This window comes from Accipiter gentilis, chromosome Z (assembly GCF_929443795.1).
Source record: "Accipiter gentilis chromosome Z, bAccGen1.1, whole genome shotgun sequence".
NCBI lineage: Eukaryota > Metazoa > Chordata > Aves > Accipitriformes > Accipitridae > Astur > Astur gentilis.
In genome coordinates this window covers 46,930,269-46,944,173 of record NC_064919.1, presented here as the reverse complement: position 1 = coordinate 46,944,173, position 13,905 = coordinate 46,930,269, and the positions used below count along the sequence as shown (strand labels likewise).

Sequence of the window (13,905 nt, the reverse complement as noted above, 5' to 3'; positions counted from 1 at the left end):
TGGTTACTTCGTTTCTGTGATACAACTTTTGAGAAAGACACCATAATTTACACCAGTATATTGGTAGAGGTTTCTACAAGATACAGAGCATTTTGAAAGAAGAAGAAGTAGTAGGTTTATATGTGTAATTAAAAAGGTTTATGTCTTTAATTTTTATTTTTGATAAACAGGGATGATAAACAGAAAGACACTTTTTTCAGTAATTTTACAATACACATTTTAAATCTGAATTTTATGTAAAACAGCATTTTAAACACACTTAAAATAGCTGTATTTACGTCATACTACAGCCATTGAAAGAACATAAACAGTTTTGAAGTAGAATACTGTTTGCATGCTGAACATGCTGAACAGCAGCTATTCTTTAATAATTCGGCTGCTACTTAAGCAAATTTACTTGGATATCAAAGTGGAAATAATTTCAACTGTTTTGCAGCTTACAAAGTTTCTATTTTTTTTCTCTGTTAGAAGTAAAACTGCATCTTAAAAATATTCAAACGTAAGAAAAAAAATAGTAATTAGTGATTGCATGAATGTAAACAGAATTTTTAAAATACACATTGAAGGATTCACAGTGTGCCAGGGAAATGTTGGAGAAGTCATACAGAAATAACCTTTTTGGAGAAGCAGATAAGAATGAAGTAGCCTTTGGAGAGGATTTTTAGACTATTTTGAGAATTGCCACAGCTGTGTGTTTCATGTCAAGTTCCAATCTGGTTGTTTCTGTTACTGCTGCATTTCATTAGTGTGTCTTTTGTTTTCTGGTAGAAGAGGGTTGTCCTATTTGGGGCATCTCAGCTATGTTCACCATACCATTCACTGGTGATATAGTTCAGCAAACTGTGAAAGTTCTTTGATAATAAATAGTACGCTTCCGCCTTTCTTCTAATGAAGTAGCTTTAACCCGTGCTCTCCGATTTAAACCTAGTGTTATAAAGCAGTATTACCTTAACTAGAGCGTAGTTAGAAGCCACTACTGATAAACAGCATAAACTTATTTCTAATATTTCACCTCTTTTTGGTAAGAAAATGAATTCCAAAACATCCCATTTTCTGTTTTAAAGTGTACCACTAAAACAAATGCTAGTGAGCCAACAGAGTCAGCTCTAATGTGCAGAATTCTCTAATGATTTTGCATTGCTTTTGGTTCTTAAATTTGTAGATGTTTGCATTTGGTTTTTTTTCTGAGAAACCTTTAAAAAATTCTGCAATGTAATATGCAATACTAATTTTTCTCTGTTGTGTGGTTGAGCGTACAGTACCACCTTGCATTATCCAACTTAAAAAAGCTTAAAGGCGTTGCCTTGTGTTATGCCTGTCATATTTGGTGATGGTAGCTGCCATTTGACAGTAGCTAAAGTTGAGAAATTGTATGTTTCATATTAGTTTTCACTACTGATGATTCTAAGGTAGAACTATTCTCGAAGAAATGTTTTGAAAGCTCCAAACAGGGTTGTAATTCTCTTAATAAGCAGTCAAATCAGAAAATACTGAATAATGTAATTATTTTTCAGACATTAATTTTTGATATAGTATGTTTGATGTCTTAATCTCATTTTACCCTCAAGTGTACTAATGTTTTTGGTTCTTGATGTTTTTGGTTCTAGAGATAATTCTTTGTTTTGCATGAGACTTAGTTTATTTCATGTCCCCTATCTGAAGAAGTTTGAATAGCATAATTTTTTCTTATGGAGAAAAAAAGATTATTTTCCACTTTTGTATTATTTCTATGCATACAGGTCTGGTGACTGGCCCCACTGCAGGCACTGTGTTGTAGCATTTTAACCAGATTACCGAATTAGATTGGAATAAAACTTTTTAGTGATTTAGAGATTGTATACGCTGATTAAAAAAATAGGATATAGGTGATTTCGTGTGCTCATACTGTGTCCTGAACTAGGATGTCACTTCAGAATTTCTTTGTTTTCTGGGGTTTTATTTTGCTTTAAATAACAAACTTACGAGACAAACTAATACTTCTAAACTAATACTTCTGCTTTCTTCTTCCCTTACCATGCTTTCAGAAAAGACAGGCCTACAGGGAATGGACTAAGACTCACAATAGTAGTGATGATGATGATGACAGTTAGGATAATATGGACTGTAACAGATATACATGGCCTTTGTCATGCTCTTTTGACCTTTAAGTATTAAGTGTTGCTGCTATGATTCCCACTGAGAAATTGGAGTTGTCTGATATTAAATTTTTATTTTTAAAACTGTAAAAAAAAAATAATGTGGGGAAATAAAATGTATGACGGTGAGTGCTAGGGAAAGGAGCAAAAAATATAATAAAAATAGTCTTATAGATAAAACTGGACATTAGGTGAAATTAATATTGAAAAATATGAAGAAATAGTAATACCATGACTTAAAGTTTATTTCCAGGTATGTTTCTATCAAGTGTATTTAATGTTTTTGCATTTATAAAAGTGTTTGACAGGTTTTATTTACAATTTGCTAGATGGAATGCTTTTAAATGTGTTTAGTAAAACTTTACTGAGTTGTACAGTCATTACTGGTGTTAAAATGCTGTTTGACTGTTTTATTTCTTATTTCAAAAGTATTTTGTCTGCTTTTCTTTTTAACAATAAACACATCTAAATTATATCTAAAATGGATTCAGTGTTCTGTTCCAACATTGTTTCTCATGTTTCCTGGAACTAGATTATGTAAGAACACGAAATGGCCTATAGAAGTTTTTAAAAGATAAAATGTATGTATTTTGAAAGGAACATTTAACATAAACCTTTAATTTTTCATTTATCATTTGTTTTACTGTAATTTTTAAATACTTATTTTGTTTGTCCTTTGGAATCCTTAGATGTGTGAAATAATGGATTATTTAGTTATTTTTGATTGTGACCATAAATTAGTTGGTTCTTAAATCAATATTTTTGTTTTCATAGCAACAAAAAAAAGTAAAAAAATCCACCCCAGGACTAAACCCTATGTAAAATCGCGGGCAGCTGGAGAAAACACCAGTACTTTTACAAGGCTCTGTGTAGTAAAAGATACATAACATGTGAAAGTATTTTTTTTTATTCACTTAAACATGGGGGACAAAAAAAAATAACAACACTGAATCACTATAATTCTGTATTGTGAATTCTACAATATAGCTTTACAAGTTACTTGTTTCTTTAAAAATTGTTTTATTCTGTATTCACTGGAATGCTTGCACAGTTTTCTCATTCTTTTTTTGTGGTTTGTTGCTAAATTTTGTGTTGCATTCTAAAGACATCTTGCAATAGATATTTATGTATCAATAAGTACTGTAGTAAGAATTAACTCTTGTGCCAACATCTGAAGAATTAGAATTGCTCTAAAGCAAGAAGAGCTGCTGAAATGTTTGCGTATTTACCAAAGATGATATCATGTCCTTCATAGATAATGTCTTCCAGTTATCAAAATTCTGAGGGAGGAACCATTAAAAACCATAAGACTGTTTATTCTAGCGCTATGCCTTCAAAAGTTCCTGTACTGTCTGATCTCTTGGGCAATGAGTGAAGGAATATATGCCTGTAATCTCCCAGATAAAAGATGGGACAAACTCAATTTAAGAGCTTGTTTTAGCTGAAACTACTGATGCTTAAGATTGCTACAGATCATGTACTGCTACTTATTTTGTAATACTGTCATCTGAAAAGAATGTCTTGCAGAAGTAGATGAATGACTGTATTGCCATGTGTTACTGCCTGAAACATTGTGGGAACGATTTTCAATATATCAGGTACAAATGGATCTCAGGTATTTCTTTGAAGAATGTAGGAAATTATTTTGATCTTCAATCCTGAAAAAAAGACACCTCATACCTAGAAGTTGAGGAAATTGTTAGGTACAACTTTATGGAAAGATTACTGCTGCATTTTTAAACTTTACTGGGTTTTGGTAACTTTGACTATGTTACCTGACATTTCCTTTTTCCTTTTTGGCTTTTTACTGCAATTTCTTTTTTATCCTATAAGATATTGTTTTTCTTCTTTAATGACCTGTCTTACAAGACAATGCATGTCAATTTTTAACAAAACATATTTTTTCCTCATTATAAAACAGCTTGAGAAAGAAACGTAATCATTTTTTGACTGAAAAAGTATCCCTGCAAAAAAAAAGAATTCTATTTTTAGAAATAATACATTTTTTCTATCAGATAGACCTAACTTTTTTTAATTTACAATTCTACAAATCATTACAGAATATGGAAATAAATTTTAGCGTGAATGGTAGTACTTCTGGGTCAGATATCACTAATTGAAGTTCCACTGCAATATAACTAAAACCAGTTCCTTCTTTACTCAGTAGATTGAAAGGTTGTAGAATGCTAACTAAACAAAACCAAAAAAACCAAACCAAACAAAAAAACCCAACACAAATCTTGACTCAGTAGATTGAAAGGTTGTAGAATGCTAACTAAACAAAACCAAAAAAACCCAAACCAAACAAAAAAAAACAACCCAAAACAAAAAACCACCAAACCAGTAAAAAAGTTACCACTATAGTTGGCAAATATGATTATATACCTTAGAGTATTTTGTATCTTTCATGGAGTATAGTTCTCTTTTTGAAGGTTTTCTATTAATAAAATTGTAGTAATTTTTGTTTCTGTCTTGAGTCTAGCTTCCTCTGAATATACATTGGGAAAAGAAATAATTTGGATTTAGGACAAGAAAAAATTGTATCACCTGGGATATCAGGATTTAATTTCTCTCCAGGTCATGGAACAAAAACCTGTGAGAAGTGTAATAGCTAACTAGCTGAAACTGATGCTCTTTAAGGCACCAAAAATGAAAAAAAAAAAAATAATCACGATTTAGACATTATTTTCTTTAGGGATTTTAAGTAACATACCAAACAATACAGACCTTCAAATGCATCCCCTCCCAGCACTTCAGTTTAATGTATTTTAATAGTTTAACTTTTGGCTGCATAATTTTTTTCCCCACTTTTTCACTGGTAAATTGAATTTGAAGTTCAGTGCTGAGAACTCCAGGACTTAGTGCCATCCTTTCAGCCTGGGTTGCCAAGTTTTCTGCTGTCAGCTACAGAACAAACTGATGATTCAGCTTTTCCCAAGTGTTTAGTTTTACTCTTTTAGTGACTTGTATAATGGTAACTTGAATTTATAGGCTTCTTCCTTGTTGAGGTGAAGAATTGGCTGTGCTCTTTATCTTTGATGTTATCCAGTACAGCCCTTTTGATCAGTGTTCTTTGGTCTTTTTGTTTTCTCCAGAGGCTCTGTAGACTTAAGTCAGTGCAGAGGGATACTATAGACAGTTCCTGGCATCATTTAATAGACTGTTTATACCTTTGTTGTTATCAGTAATTTACAGAAGCTGTAGAACTGCCAGAAATCACTGGGCTTTGCCCTGCCAGGGACTAAAGCTGAAAGATAGACTAGTCTCATGCTTAGGAACGTAAGTCATTGACACTTGTACCATGAAATCAGTGGAGTTCTCTGTGTCACAGCTCAGTGCCTACCCAAAACCAAAATACAAACCCTATTCTTATTTTTAATTTGCCTTCATAGCGTATGAGTTTGTGAGGGCTCTTTTACAGTGTTATGCAAGGTTGCTGCCCAAATGTCCTGCAGTGGATGTAAGCTTGTAGAGAAGACAATCCTTCAAAGCCGTGCTTCAGGACTGTGTCCTACTGTATTGGAGGTGTTCAGCTTTCAGTTCAGTGATCCTGTTTTCATCATGACGTAAGCTTCAGATCAGATGGCAGAATGTAGGAATGGGTTGAACTGGCCCTTGTTTCTTAGTATTCAAACTTCAGTCTGCCAGGAGGAACATCTGAGGAGTGGGAAAAGTGTGTCATACTCCTCCTTTCTCTCCTTCCCTCACCCCCGTCTGGGGCTTGGGTTCAAATCAAAACATAAAGATCATATCGTGAAGTACTCTAAAACTGAGGTTTCACTTCATAAAATCATAGTGAGAAATTCTTTCTAAAGTTCAAAGTAACTTCATTTTTATTTGACGTTGCCCTGACTCTTACCAGGCATTCATTCATGCATGCTATCTAGTTTGCTGCTCCCAACTGTTATCATCCATCCTCCTTTGGAAAACCTGTTGTGTCTAGGTTAAAGGAAAGAGCAGGATCCTTACCACTGAAGTGTGCAACTTTTGGATATTATTACATAGCCATTGCCAATCTCCAAGTAGAAGACTTGTATATATTTACAGGAGTCTGAGACTAGTTAACACCAATTGTTTCAGAAGAACATGGACTTGTGTGACTTGGTTTCATTTTAACTTGTTTGTGATTGAAGCATAAATGCTTTTATACGGTGGAAAAGCAAGTAAAAGCTAGAAGTGTCCTAGGCAAAGCATACACCAGCTTGTTTGCTAAGAGAGAATACAGAAAAGAGTATTGAAATATTTTTCCATTTCCCTGCTAATACTGTAATCACTTCAGATGCTACAAATCAAAGAACTTTGATTATATTGGCAGGAAACAGAACATCTGTATGTGATCATCATAATGAAATGGTTTCTACATTCAGCTCATCAAGATGAAAACTTGATCAAGATAATTCTGCCAGTCAGCATAGGCGAATTATATTTCTGTTGTGTAGTAGAAACTTTGTGTTCTAAAAGAAAGCTGCTTTCCTAATTTTTACTGTCCTGTATACTGTGGCCTTAGATCGAGATGTTAACCATGACCAAAAATTTCTGTTGATTTGAAGAAAATCATGTTGATTTCAGAGTGGTTGGTTGTTCAGCATGGCTGAATGGAATCTTGAATTCAGGTGCTAACATGTCATGGACAAAAGCTTTGCTTTTTATAGAATGACATTGCACATGAGGATAACTGGAATGAGTGAGTAGGCAATAAAAGATTAACATTAGTTCTTATTAATAAAGGATGAGGAGAGAATTTTCTGTGGCAGAAAAAGAAATGTTTTATGTTATTTTTTTCTTTATTTAACAATTTTCCCCCTTTTTTCACACACATTCAAGCTACATCTAACAAGTGATCCAAGTACTGCTTAGAATTATTAAATGTTTCTGTGGGAAACATTGGATATGTAATTATACCAGGTTAGCCTGCTGAAAGTAGCAATTCTACAGCTTTTGAAGAAGTCACCTTATAATTTTAGCTGAAAAATACATACAATATTGGAATTTCTGGCAACAACAGTGAACTGTCTTAAGAACTCACACATTTGGACAGTAATCAGTTCATAAGGAAATACAGTGGCAACCTAAAATTTAACTGAAAACTTCAAGTTAGCCTGAACATCAAGAGAGAAGCGTAGCAGATTTATAGCCACTTTTTAAGTAATTAAGGTCTTTACAGTGGATATCAAACATTTTGACTTTTTAATGACATATATTGTGAGTATTTTTTAGAAGTATAACCAGAAGGATAGTAGATTTTACATTTTGTTTCCACTACTTATGCTCTGCTCTGTTTCATTTCTAACTTTGTCAAAGGCCTCTGTGCTTGCTTCTCAATAAATTAGGAGCATGTGATATGATTAAGAATCTTATGAAATGCAGAGAAGCTACTTTTAAGATGCTGAGCATGTTTGCATACCCATCTCTGCATAAATTCACATCTACTGTTAGATTATTGCAGCAACATCTAAGCATTTGTACTACAGGTAAGAATAATTTGCGAAGGAGGGGATTTGTGCTTGGAATACTTCACATTTTGCAGCTGCTGGTGTGTCTTTTTTCTATAGATTCATTCAATTTCCATGTCTAGTCAATGAATCATAACATATACTAAAGTAATAAGGTTATTAAACCTTTTTTAATTTGAAATATGGAAGTTGTGTTTTAAAAATTAATATTTGTTTTCTTACAGTGGTGAAACTAATATCAAACAAACAATTGATCAATGTTCGCCTTCGTAGTTTTGCATGACCAGTGGTCCAAGTCGCTGTCTTTCACCCCACAATTAATAGCTAAATACTGTGAAATTTAAAAAACGTATTTATGCATCTATATTGAGGGATCAATTATATATCCTCTTATGTTTGAGTTGTATAAGGCACTTTGGTAACAGAGCGCAGTAGTGATCTTGCTGTAAGAATTATTAGCAGTAAATTGGTGTATTCCTCTATGATGTACTACCTAACGAATAGGTGCAAGTCTAATGCTGAAAGGGATAAAGATTGTAAGTGAAGGGTAGAAAAATCTAAAGGCAGAAAATTTAGAAGTAGTTACTGCTCAGCATTGACATAGACACAAGTGTTACTTTTGCAAATGGACTGTGCAGAATTTTCCTGTGTTTTATTTCCCAATTAATGTCTGTTATCTACAAAACTATAGAACACAGACAACTTGAATTTGTGACCTTTGACTTATAGCTAACAATGAGTAGTAGTTAGTGCATACCACATGCTGACAATATTCTTGTGCTGAGCAAGTCACTTGTTTGTAAATCTTAGTAGAATGAAATAGTTTTTGTGGATTTTGCTGGACATTTAAATAGCTTTTGTGTAGGATTGCAACCTGTGTGATATGAGTAGTGTACTTTCATAATAATTCTCAATTGATTATCAGTAAACAGAGTAAGTTAGAGGGGTGACATGACTTGTTGAAAATTACCTAGCAAGCTAATGAAAAGACAGAAAGAGTTAACCCTGTTCTCTTAAGTCCCACTTAAGGGGGATTAACATTTGGATTGAGAGCCTTACCTCAATGCTATGTATAGCATAAGAAAGTTATCATCTTTGATGCAGGAGAAAGACTAGAGATCCTCTCCATCCTAATTAGGCTAAATTGCTAAATGCTTCTCCCCTATAATTGCTTCTAACAGAAGAGAGATACTCGTCATACTTTGCAATATTTGTAATGAGTTTGGTCAGTAAGAGGAACTACTGGCATTGTGATGGAGTCTTGCAGATTAAATGTAATGGTGTGTATTTGTTACCTGTATTGAGCCACCCTTGCTCTTTCCACACATTATTTCTCTAAGTTCCTGTCCGCCTTCTCCTCCCAGTCCGGGTCTTTCTCACTAGGCCGCTAACACTGAAAATCCATCAGGACACAGAACTAGAACAGTAGCTTGGTATCTGGGTCAAGTATCCTATCCATGCTGTCTTTCCATACAGACTACTCTATCTTCTAACTATCTAATGTGTTGTGTGCTGGAACACTGTAGAGGCTACCTCGAGAGAGGATTTTTTGGTTATTTAATTATGAAATAGGAGCTTGGACCTAAATAGGAGAGGCAGGGAGAGACTCAAATTGTAGGGATGGCAACCCCTAGACAAAGCTTGAATAAGGAGTTTCCAAAGAAAAAAAAACCCAAAAAACCTCCAAAAAACAACAACAACCAAAAAACCCCACCCTTGTTTTCCAAGCCCTTAATTCCTCATTTCTTATGCCATTCTTCTTGCTGTATTCATCCTGCCCCTGACACTAGCTCTTGCAGAAATAAATTCAAGCAGTGATGTAAGTAGGCACATGATCAATAGCTGTGATTTTGTAGCCCAGCCAACATGGGAAGAGAGAAATAATGTGAACTTTCTGAGAGCTTTCTGGAAAGTTCTCTTGTGAACCTGTTACTCAAGTGTTCTTGCATTTTAGTTACTAAAGAATCTGCATCTTTGAGGGAAGGCATCATTTAAAAAAAACGTTTGAGCAAGTAGAGTTACCCATGCGGGCAAATTTGAAATTGTAGGATACACCTAATTAAATGTCTATCATTTTACAGCAGTGATGAATACTCATTAAATGGTTTTGCTATTTTAACTGCATTGAGAACAAACCTACATGCTCTTGAATATTGGCATACATATCTGAAGCAATATGTTTGTAGTTAAGGGTTTATTGAATCATACTGTTTTATACAAATCTATTTTTGCTTCCAGTTTGTAACAGATGGGAAGTATGCAAGCAGTCATGTTGCCATTCCCAACTAAGATGCAGCAATCTTAATTCAATCACTAATTTAATCACTCATTGCTCAGAAAGAAATCCAATGGTTGCCAAGTCATGTTAAAGTTACAGAGTCTCTGTTTTTAAGAATGATTCATCTGCTGTCATCAATATTAAAAAATTGTTGCCTGTTACAGAATATTCTATAATATTTACAGCAATTGTAGGAAAAGATTAAGTACTTTCAGAGGGAAACAAAAGAATATGGAGAAACGCTAAATGTTACCTCAAGTGCATTATTAAGTTCCACTGTCTACATGGTAGTGGGTTCTTGTATACAGTTAAGTATAGATTTATTCCCAGAGTTAATTACTCTAGTGTTTTGGAGGTGACTTGACATAAATTAGGAAATGAATCCTTACTTCTTTTGTTGTCTCAGAACTGTATTTAGTCAGCAGAAGTTTGGCATATGCTAAAGATACATAGAAAAATGAGTCCTGAAATGTTTTGAGAAATTATATTGTTCCTTGCCAGTTTTGGTTAGGATTGATTTTTATTTGCATAACTGCATTAACAGCAACCGAATAATTCTACATAATTATGAACATTAGCTGTCACAGATATTTTAGTCATATTATGACTTTATAAAAGTAGCCTTTTATTTAAAGGTATGTGCTTTGTTATAATTTATACTTTTAGAGGATAAATACATTTTAAGAACAAAATTAGTACATGAATTTATACTAGCATATTCAAAGTTATAAAACTTTTTTCTCTTTTAGAAAATTGAAAACGGAAGATTTGCAAAACTCAGATATATTGCACATGCTATGGTCAACAGTACAGATCTGTTAATGGTAACAAAAAGGTAAACAGTTTTAACTGAATAATAAGTACTTAAAACTATCATCAAAATGTGCATGCCTTAAGTGTTGAGCAGTATGTTGAGAATTACAGTAATCTCTCTAAGGAGAAAAAAAGAATGTTGGGTTTATGATTTCTTTAAATGAGAAACTTGTTATAAATCTGGTTAGGCTGAAGTCAAAGGAACTGTGGGATTCGCTTATAAGTTAGCATATTGAAGGAAAAAAGGATATTATAGGAACAGAGTCAGTAATATCTAACAGTGGAGTATCAGGCATCCTCAAATAAGAAGTCTGTACAACTTTTTGTAGAAATACAGCTAGACGTAGTGTTGCGGTTTTGCTGTGAATCACAGTCTTTTAAGTAAGTTAGAGGAAGGTTCAAAATTCACTCTTTTGGAAAGTATGCTGTATGATTATTATACATCGTTACTTGAAAACTATTTTGGAACAATGAGTAACTTCACTGGGGCTAGGGTAACTTGATAACTTTTAGGGATTTTTACATTAATTTTTTAATTACTAACTTTATTTTCTGGTGCCTAGTGGTGTGTTATTTGTGACAAAAGGGACATTTGGCCAGCTGACATGTGAATGGCAATACACTTATGATGAGTTTACCAAAGAACCGTTCATTGTCGATGGCAGAAGATTACGCATTGAAGCCAAGGTATGTTAACCTAATCATGTTTTGTTTTCTTTTTGTGTTACTGTTTACAAAATTGAACTTTGAATTCCTGATCTCTTTCCTTTTGAATTCTTGATCTCTCTTCTAGTTGAGATGCATACAGAAAAGGGAGTTGAAATTTGGCATGGGCAAACTCCTGAGATAACTAGCTTCTGACTGTTCTAAGCAGAATGGTGACTTGGTGTTCACAGATGGAATTATTCCTTGAAACCTGGGTATTTTTTGTTGGTATGCACCAGTTCATGGTGTATTCATAGTTTGGAAAATGGTGATGCAACAAAACTGTCTCAGAAAATTGCAGAATATTTTTATTACTCACTCTGGCACGGTGGAAATATGCCAATATGTGGACTTGTACCTTGTTGCGATCCCAAAGATTCAAATGTATCAGAGCAATACATTTGCATGTGCTATGCTTCAAGGATTTTTTTTTCCATTTGTTAGTAATCAAATTCTTCAAAAGTATAATAAGGTTTTAATACATCTTCATAAAAAAATGTAACGACATATGCTTATCCCTTTCAATGCAAGTTGAAGAATGTTACTGTCATTTGCAATTTTTCCTTTAAAACATCCCAAAACTTTCTTTCCCTGGTAAAGTGGCAAAGGACATGAGGAGAAAGATGACCGCTGATGACTGAGTGTACTTACAGAGGCAAAGTTCCTTAAAAAAAAAATATTCTTAAATTCTTGTTCAGATGGTAACTGAATTTAATTTCAATCTGTAAATTTACCTGCCAGTGTTTAGTTTTGTTTCTGTTTTAATAAGCTTCATGTGTGTAATTTACGCATCTTGGTTGTCAGGACAGTCTTGACAGTGTACAAAGTCATTCAGTTTTTCACTCAGATTATTTGTTTCTATTGCAGAGAGCATGAAAGGCAGAGCCATATTGGTTTGGAATCCTCCAAACTGGATTTCTGACTGCAAGTGAACTTTTACAGGATGAAAAAATTCTTAGAGTTTCTGTCATTTCAGATAATGCTGAATAACATACCCATCTTTACCCCTACACAGCAGTCATTTCAGACTCCATTCACATGTCTGCAGTATGCTCTTTATTGAAATCTGTGGTTGAAACCTGTATTTTGCAAAGCACTGCTTATGTTCTATTTCTGAAGCCTAAGTTGCTATTTTGCACTACCTAAGACCACAACTTGCAAGTCAGTATTGGTGGAATGTCCACTTAGGTAATGGCTTAAAGGAGAATGAAAAATTACCTTAGGGAGTACTGGATTTTGTTACCCCACATACTCCATTATCTGCGTTCCATTCCTACACACCTATATATTCCAGTCTCCAGGGTCTCCATGGTAAAAAGGGAAGTTTGTTATTGCTGGAGTGTTACACTCCACAGTACTTTCATGCAGAAAATGAAGTTTCTCAGGGTGTGTGCATGCAATGTGAACATACTCAGATTAGTGTAATGGGTACACATGGCTGTCTGAACCATATAGTTGCCTTAATGGTAAATAACTTCTTAGTTGTAAAGTTTGAAGAAACTAACTATGATTTTGAATTACTATTTTTTTTTTTTTAGGAACGAGTTAAGTCTGTGTTCCATGCCAAAGAATTTGGAAAAATTATTAATTTTAAAAGTCCAGAGGATGCTAAGGTAAAGTCAAAATACTATTACAATTGTACTGTGCTAAATTTGGCTTAAAAAGTCAAACAGAAATAGTCTTAACCTGGAATGACTATGTATATTTAAAATTCAATATTTCCACACAGCCACTACCCAGATCGAAATGGCAATGATCTATTCAGTACTGAATTTCAGAAATACTTAATTCCAACACCAAACTTTTCCTTACATAAATCTTTGCAATTACAACTGTCTGTCAAACAGCTGATTTAACAGTACTGCTAATAAAAACTCATGAATGTGAATCAAAATGGTATGTTTTAATAGAACAAACAATATTTGTAAATTACTCCTAGTTTTATTTGGGGGGTGGGGTGTCATTCCTCTCCTCCTCAAAATACAGTTTTGGATGAAGAATGCAGAAAATCCCTAATAGAAACATAAATTGTTTATTTGATATATGATATTACTACTATTATTATATACATGTTCTGTATGATCTCTTCATTTTGACATCACTAGTTTTGACTACAACAGAGAGTAGAGTGGTTCAAGTCTGCTACCAGAACGAGGAGGTAGCCAGGTTGTGAAAGTTCTGCCTTGTTTTTATTAATGTAGCTAATTATTTTCACAGTCAATAAATTAGTCTTGTATATATTCACACCAGTGGGATATGGTACCCTAGGATCACACTTTAAAACAGTCTGTGAAAGTTGCATCCTCTCATTAGTTTAAGTTGCTTTTGCATCTTCTTATCAGTTTAAGTTGCTTTTGTCTTCATGAGAGTAGTTTCTAACCATAGCTGAGTGATACCTTCTGACCCTTACCTCAAAAAGCATTACAAATACTGTCAAGGTATTTGAGGGGCCCATGCTGAATTTGACTTGTCTGTACTCTTTGGAGGTGCTGATTTGTAATAATCCACTCATCTTTCTTGA

At 33.9% G+C, this 13,905-nt stretch overlaps 1 protein-coding gene across 4 annotated transcripts in view; it reads left to right on the top strand.

Annotated features, from left to right (window-relative positions):
• VPS13A (vacuolar protein sorting 13 homolog A) overlaps window positions 1–13,905 on the top strand; it is a 109,255-nt gene that overhangs the window by 93,832 nt on the left and 1,518 nt on the right. For 3 of the 4 annotated variants that reach the window (XM_049796058.1, XM_049796057.1, XM_049796056.1), the window contains 3 exons: window positions 10,616–10,701; window positions 11,243–11,366; window positions 12,923–12,997. In XM_049796058.1, coding sequence (XP_049652015.1) covers window positions 10,616–10,701; window positions 11,243–11,366; window positions 12,923–12,997 — 285 coding nt within the window. Of the gene's footprint in view, window positions 1–2,024; window positions 2,609–10,615; window positions 10,702–11,242; window positions 11,367–12,922; window positions 12,998–13,905 lie in introns of those variants that run through there. The other variant, XM_049796059.1, reaches the window with a different exon arrangement.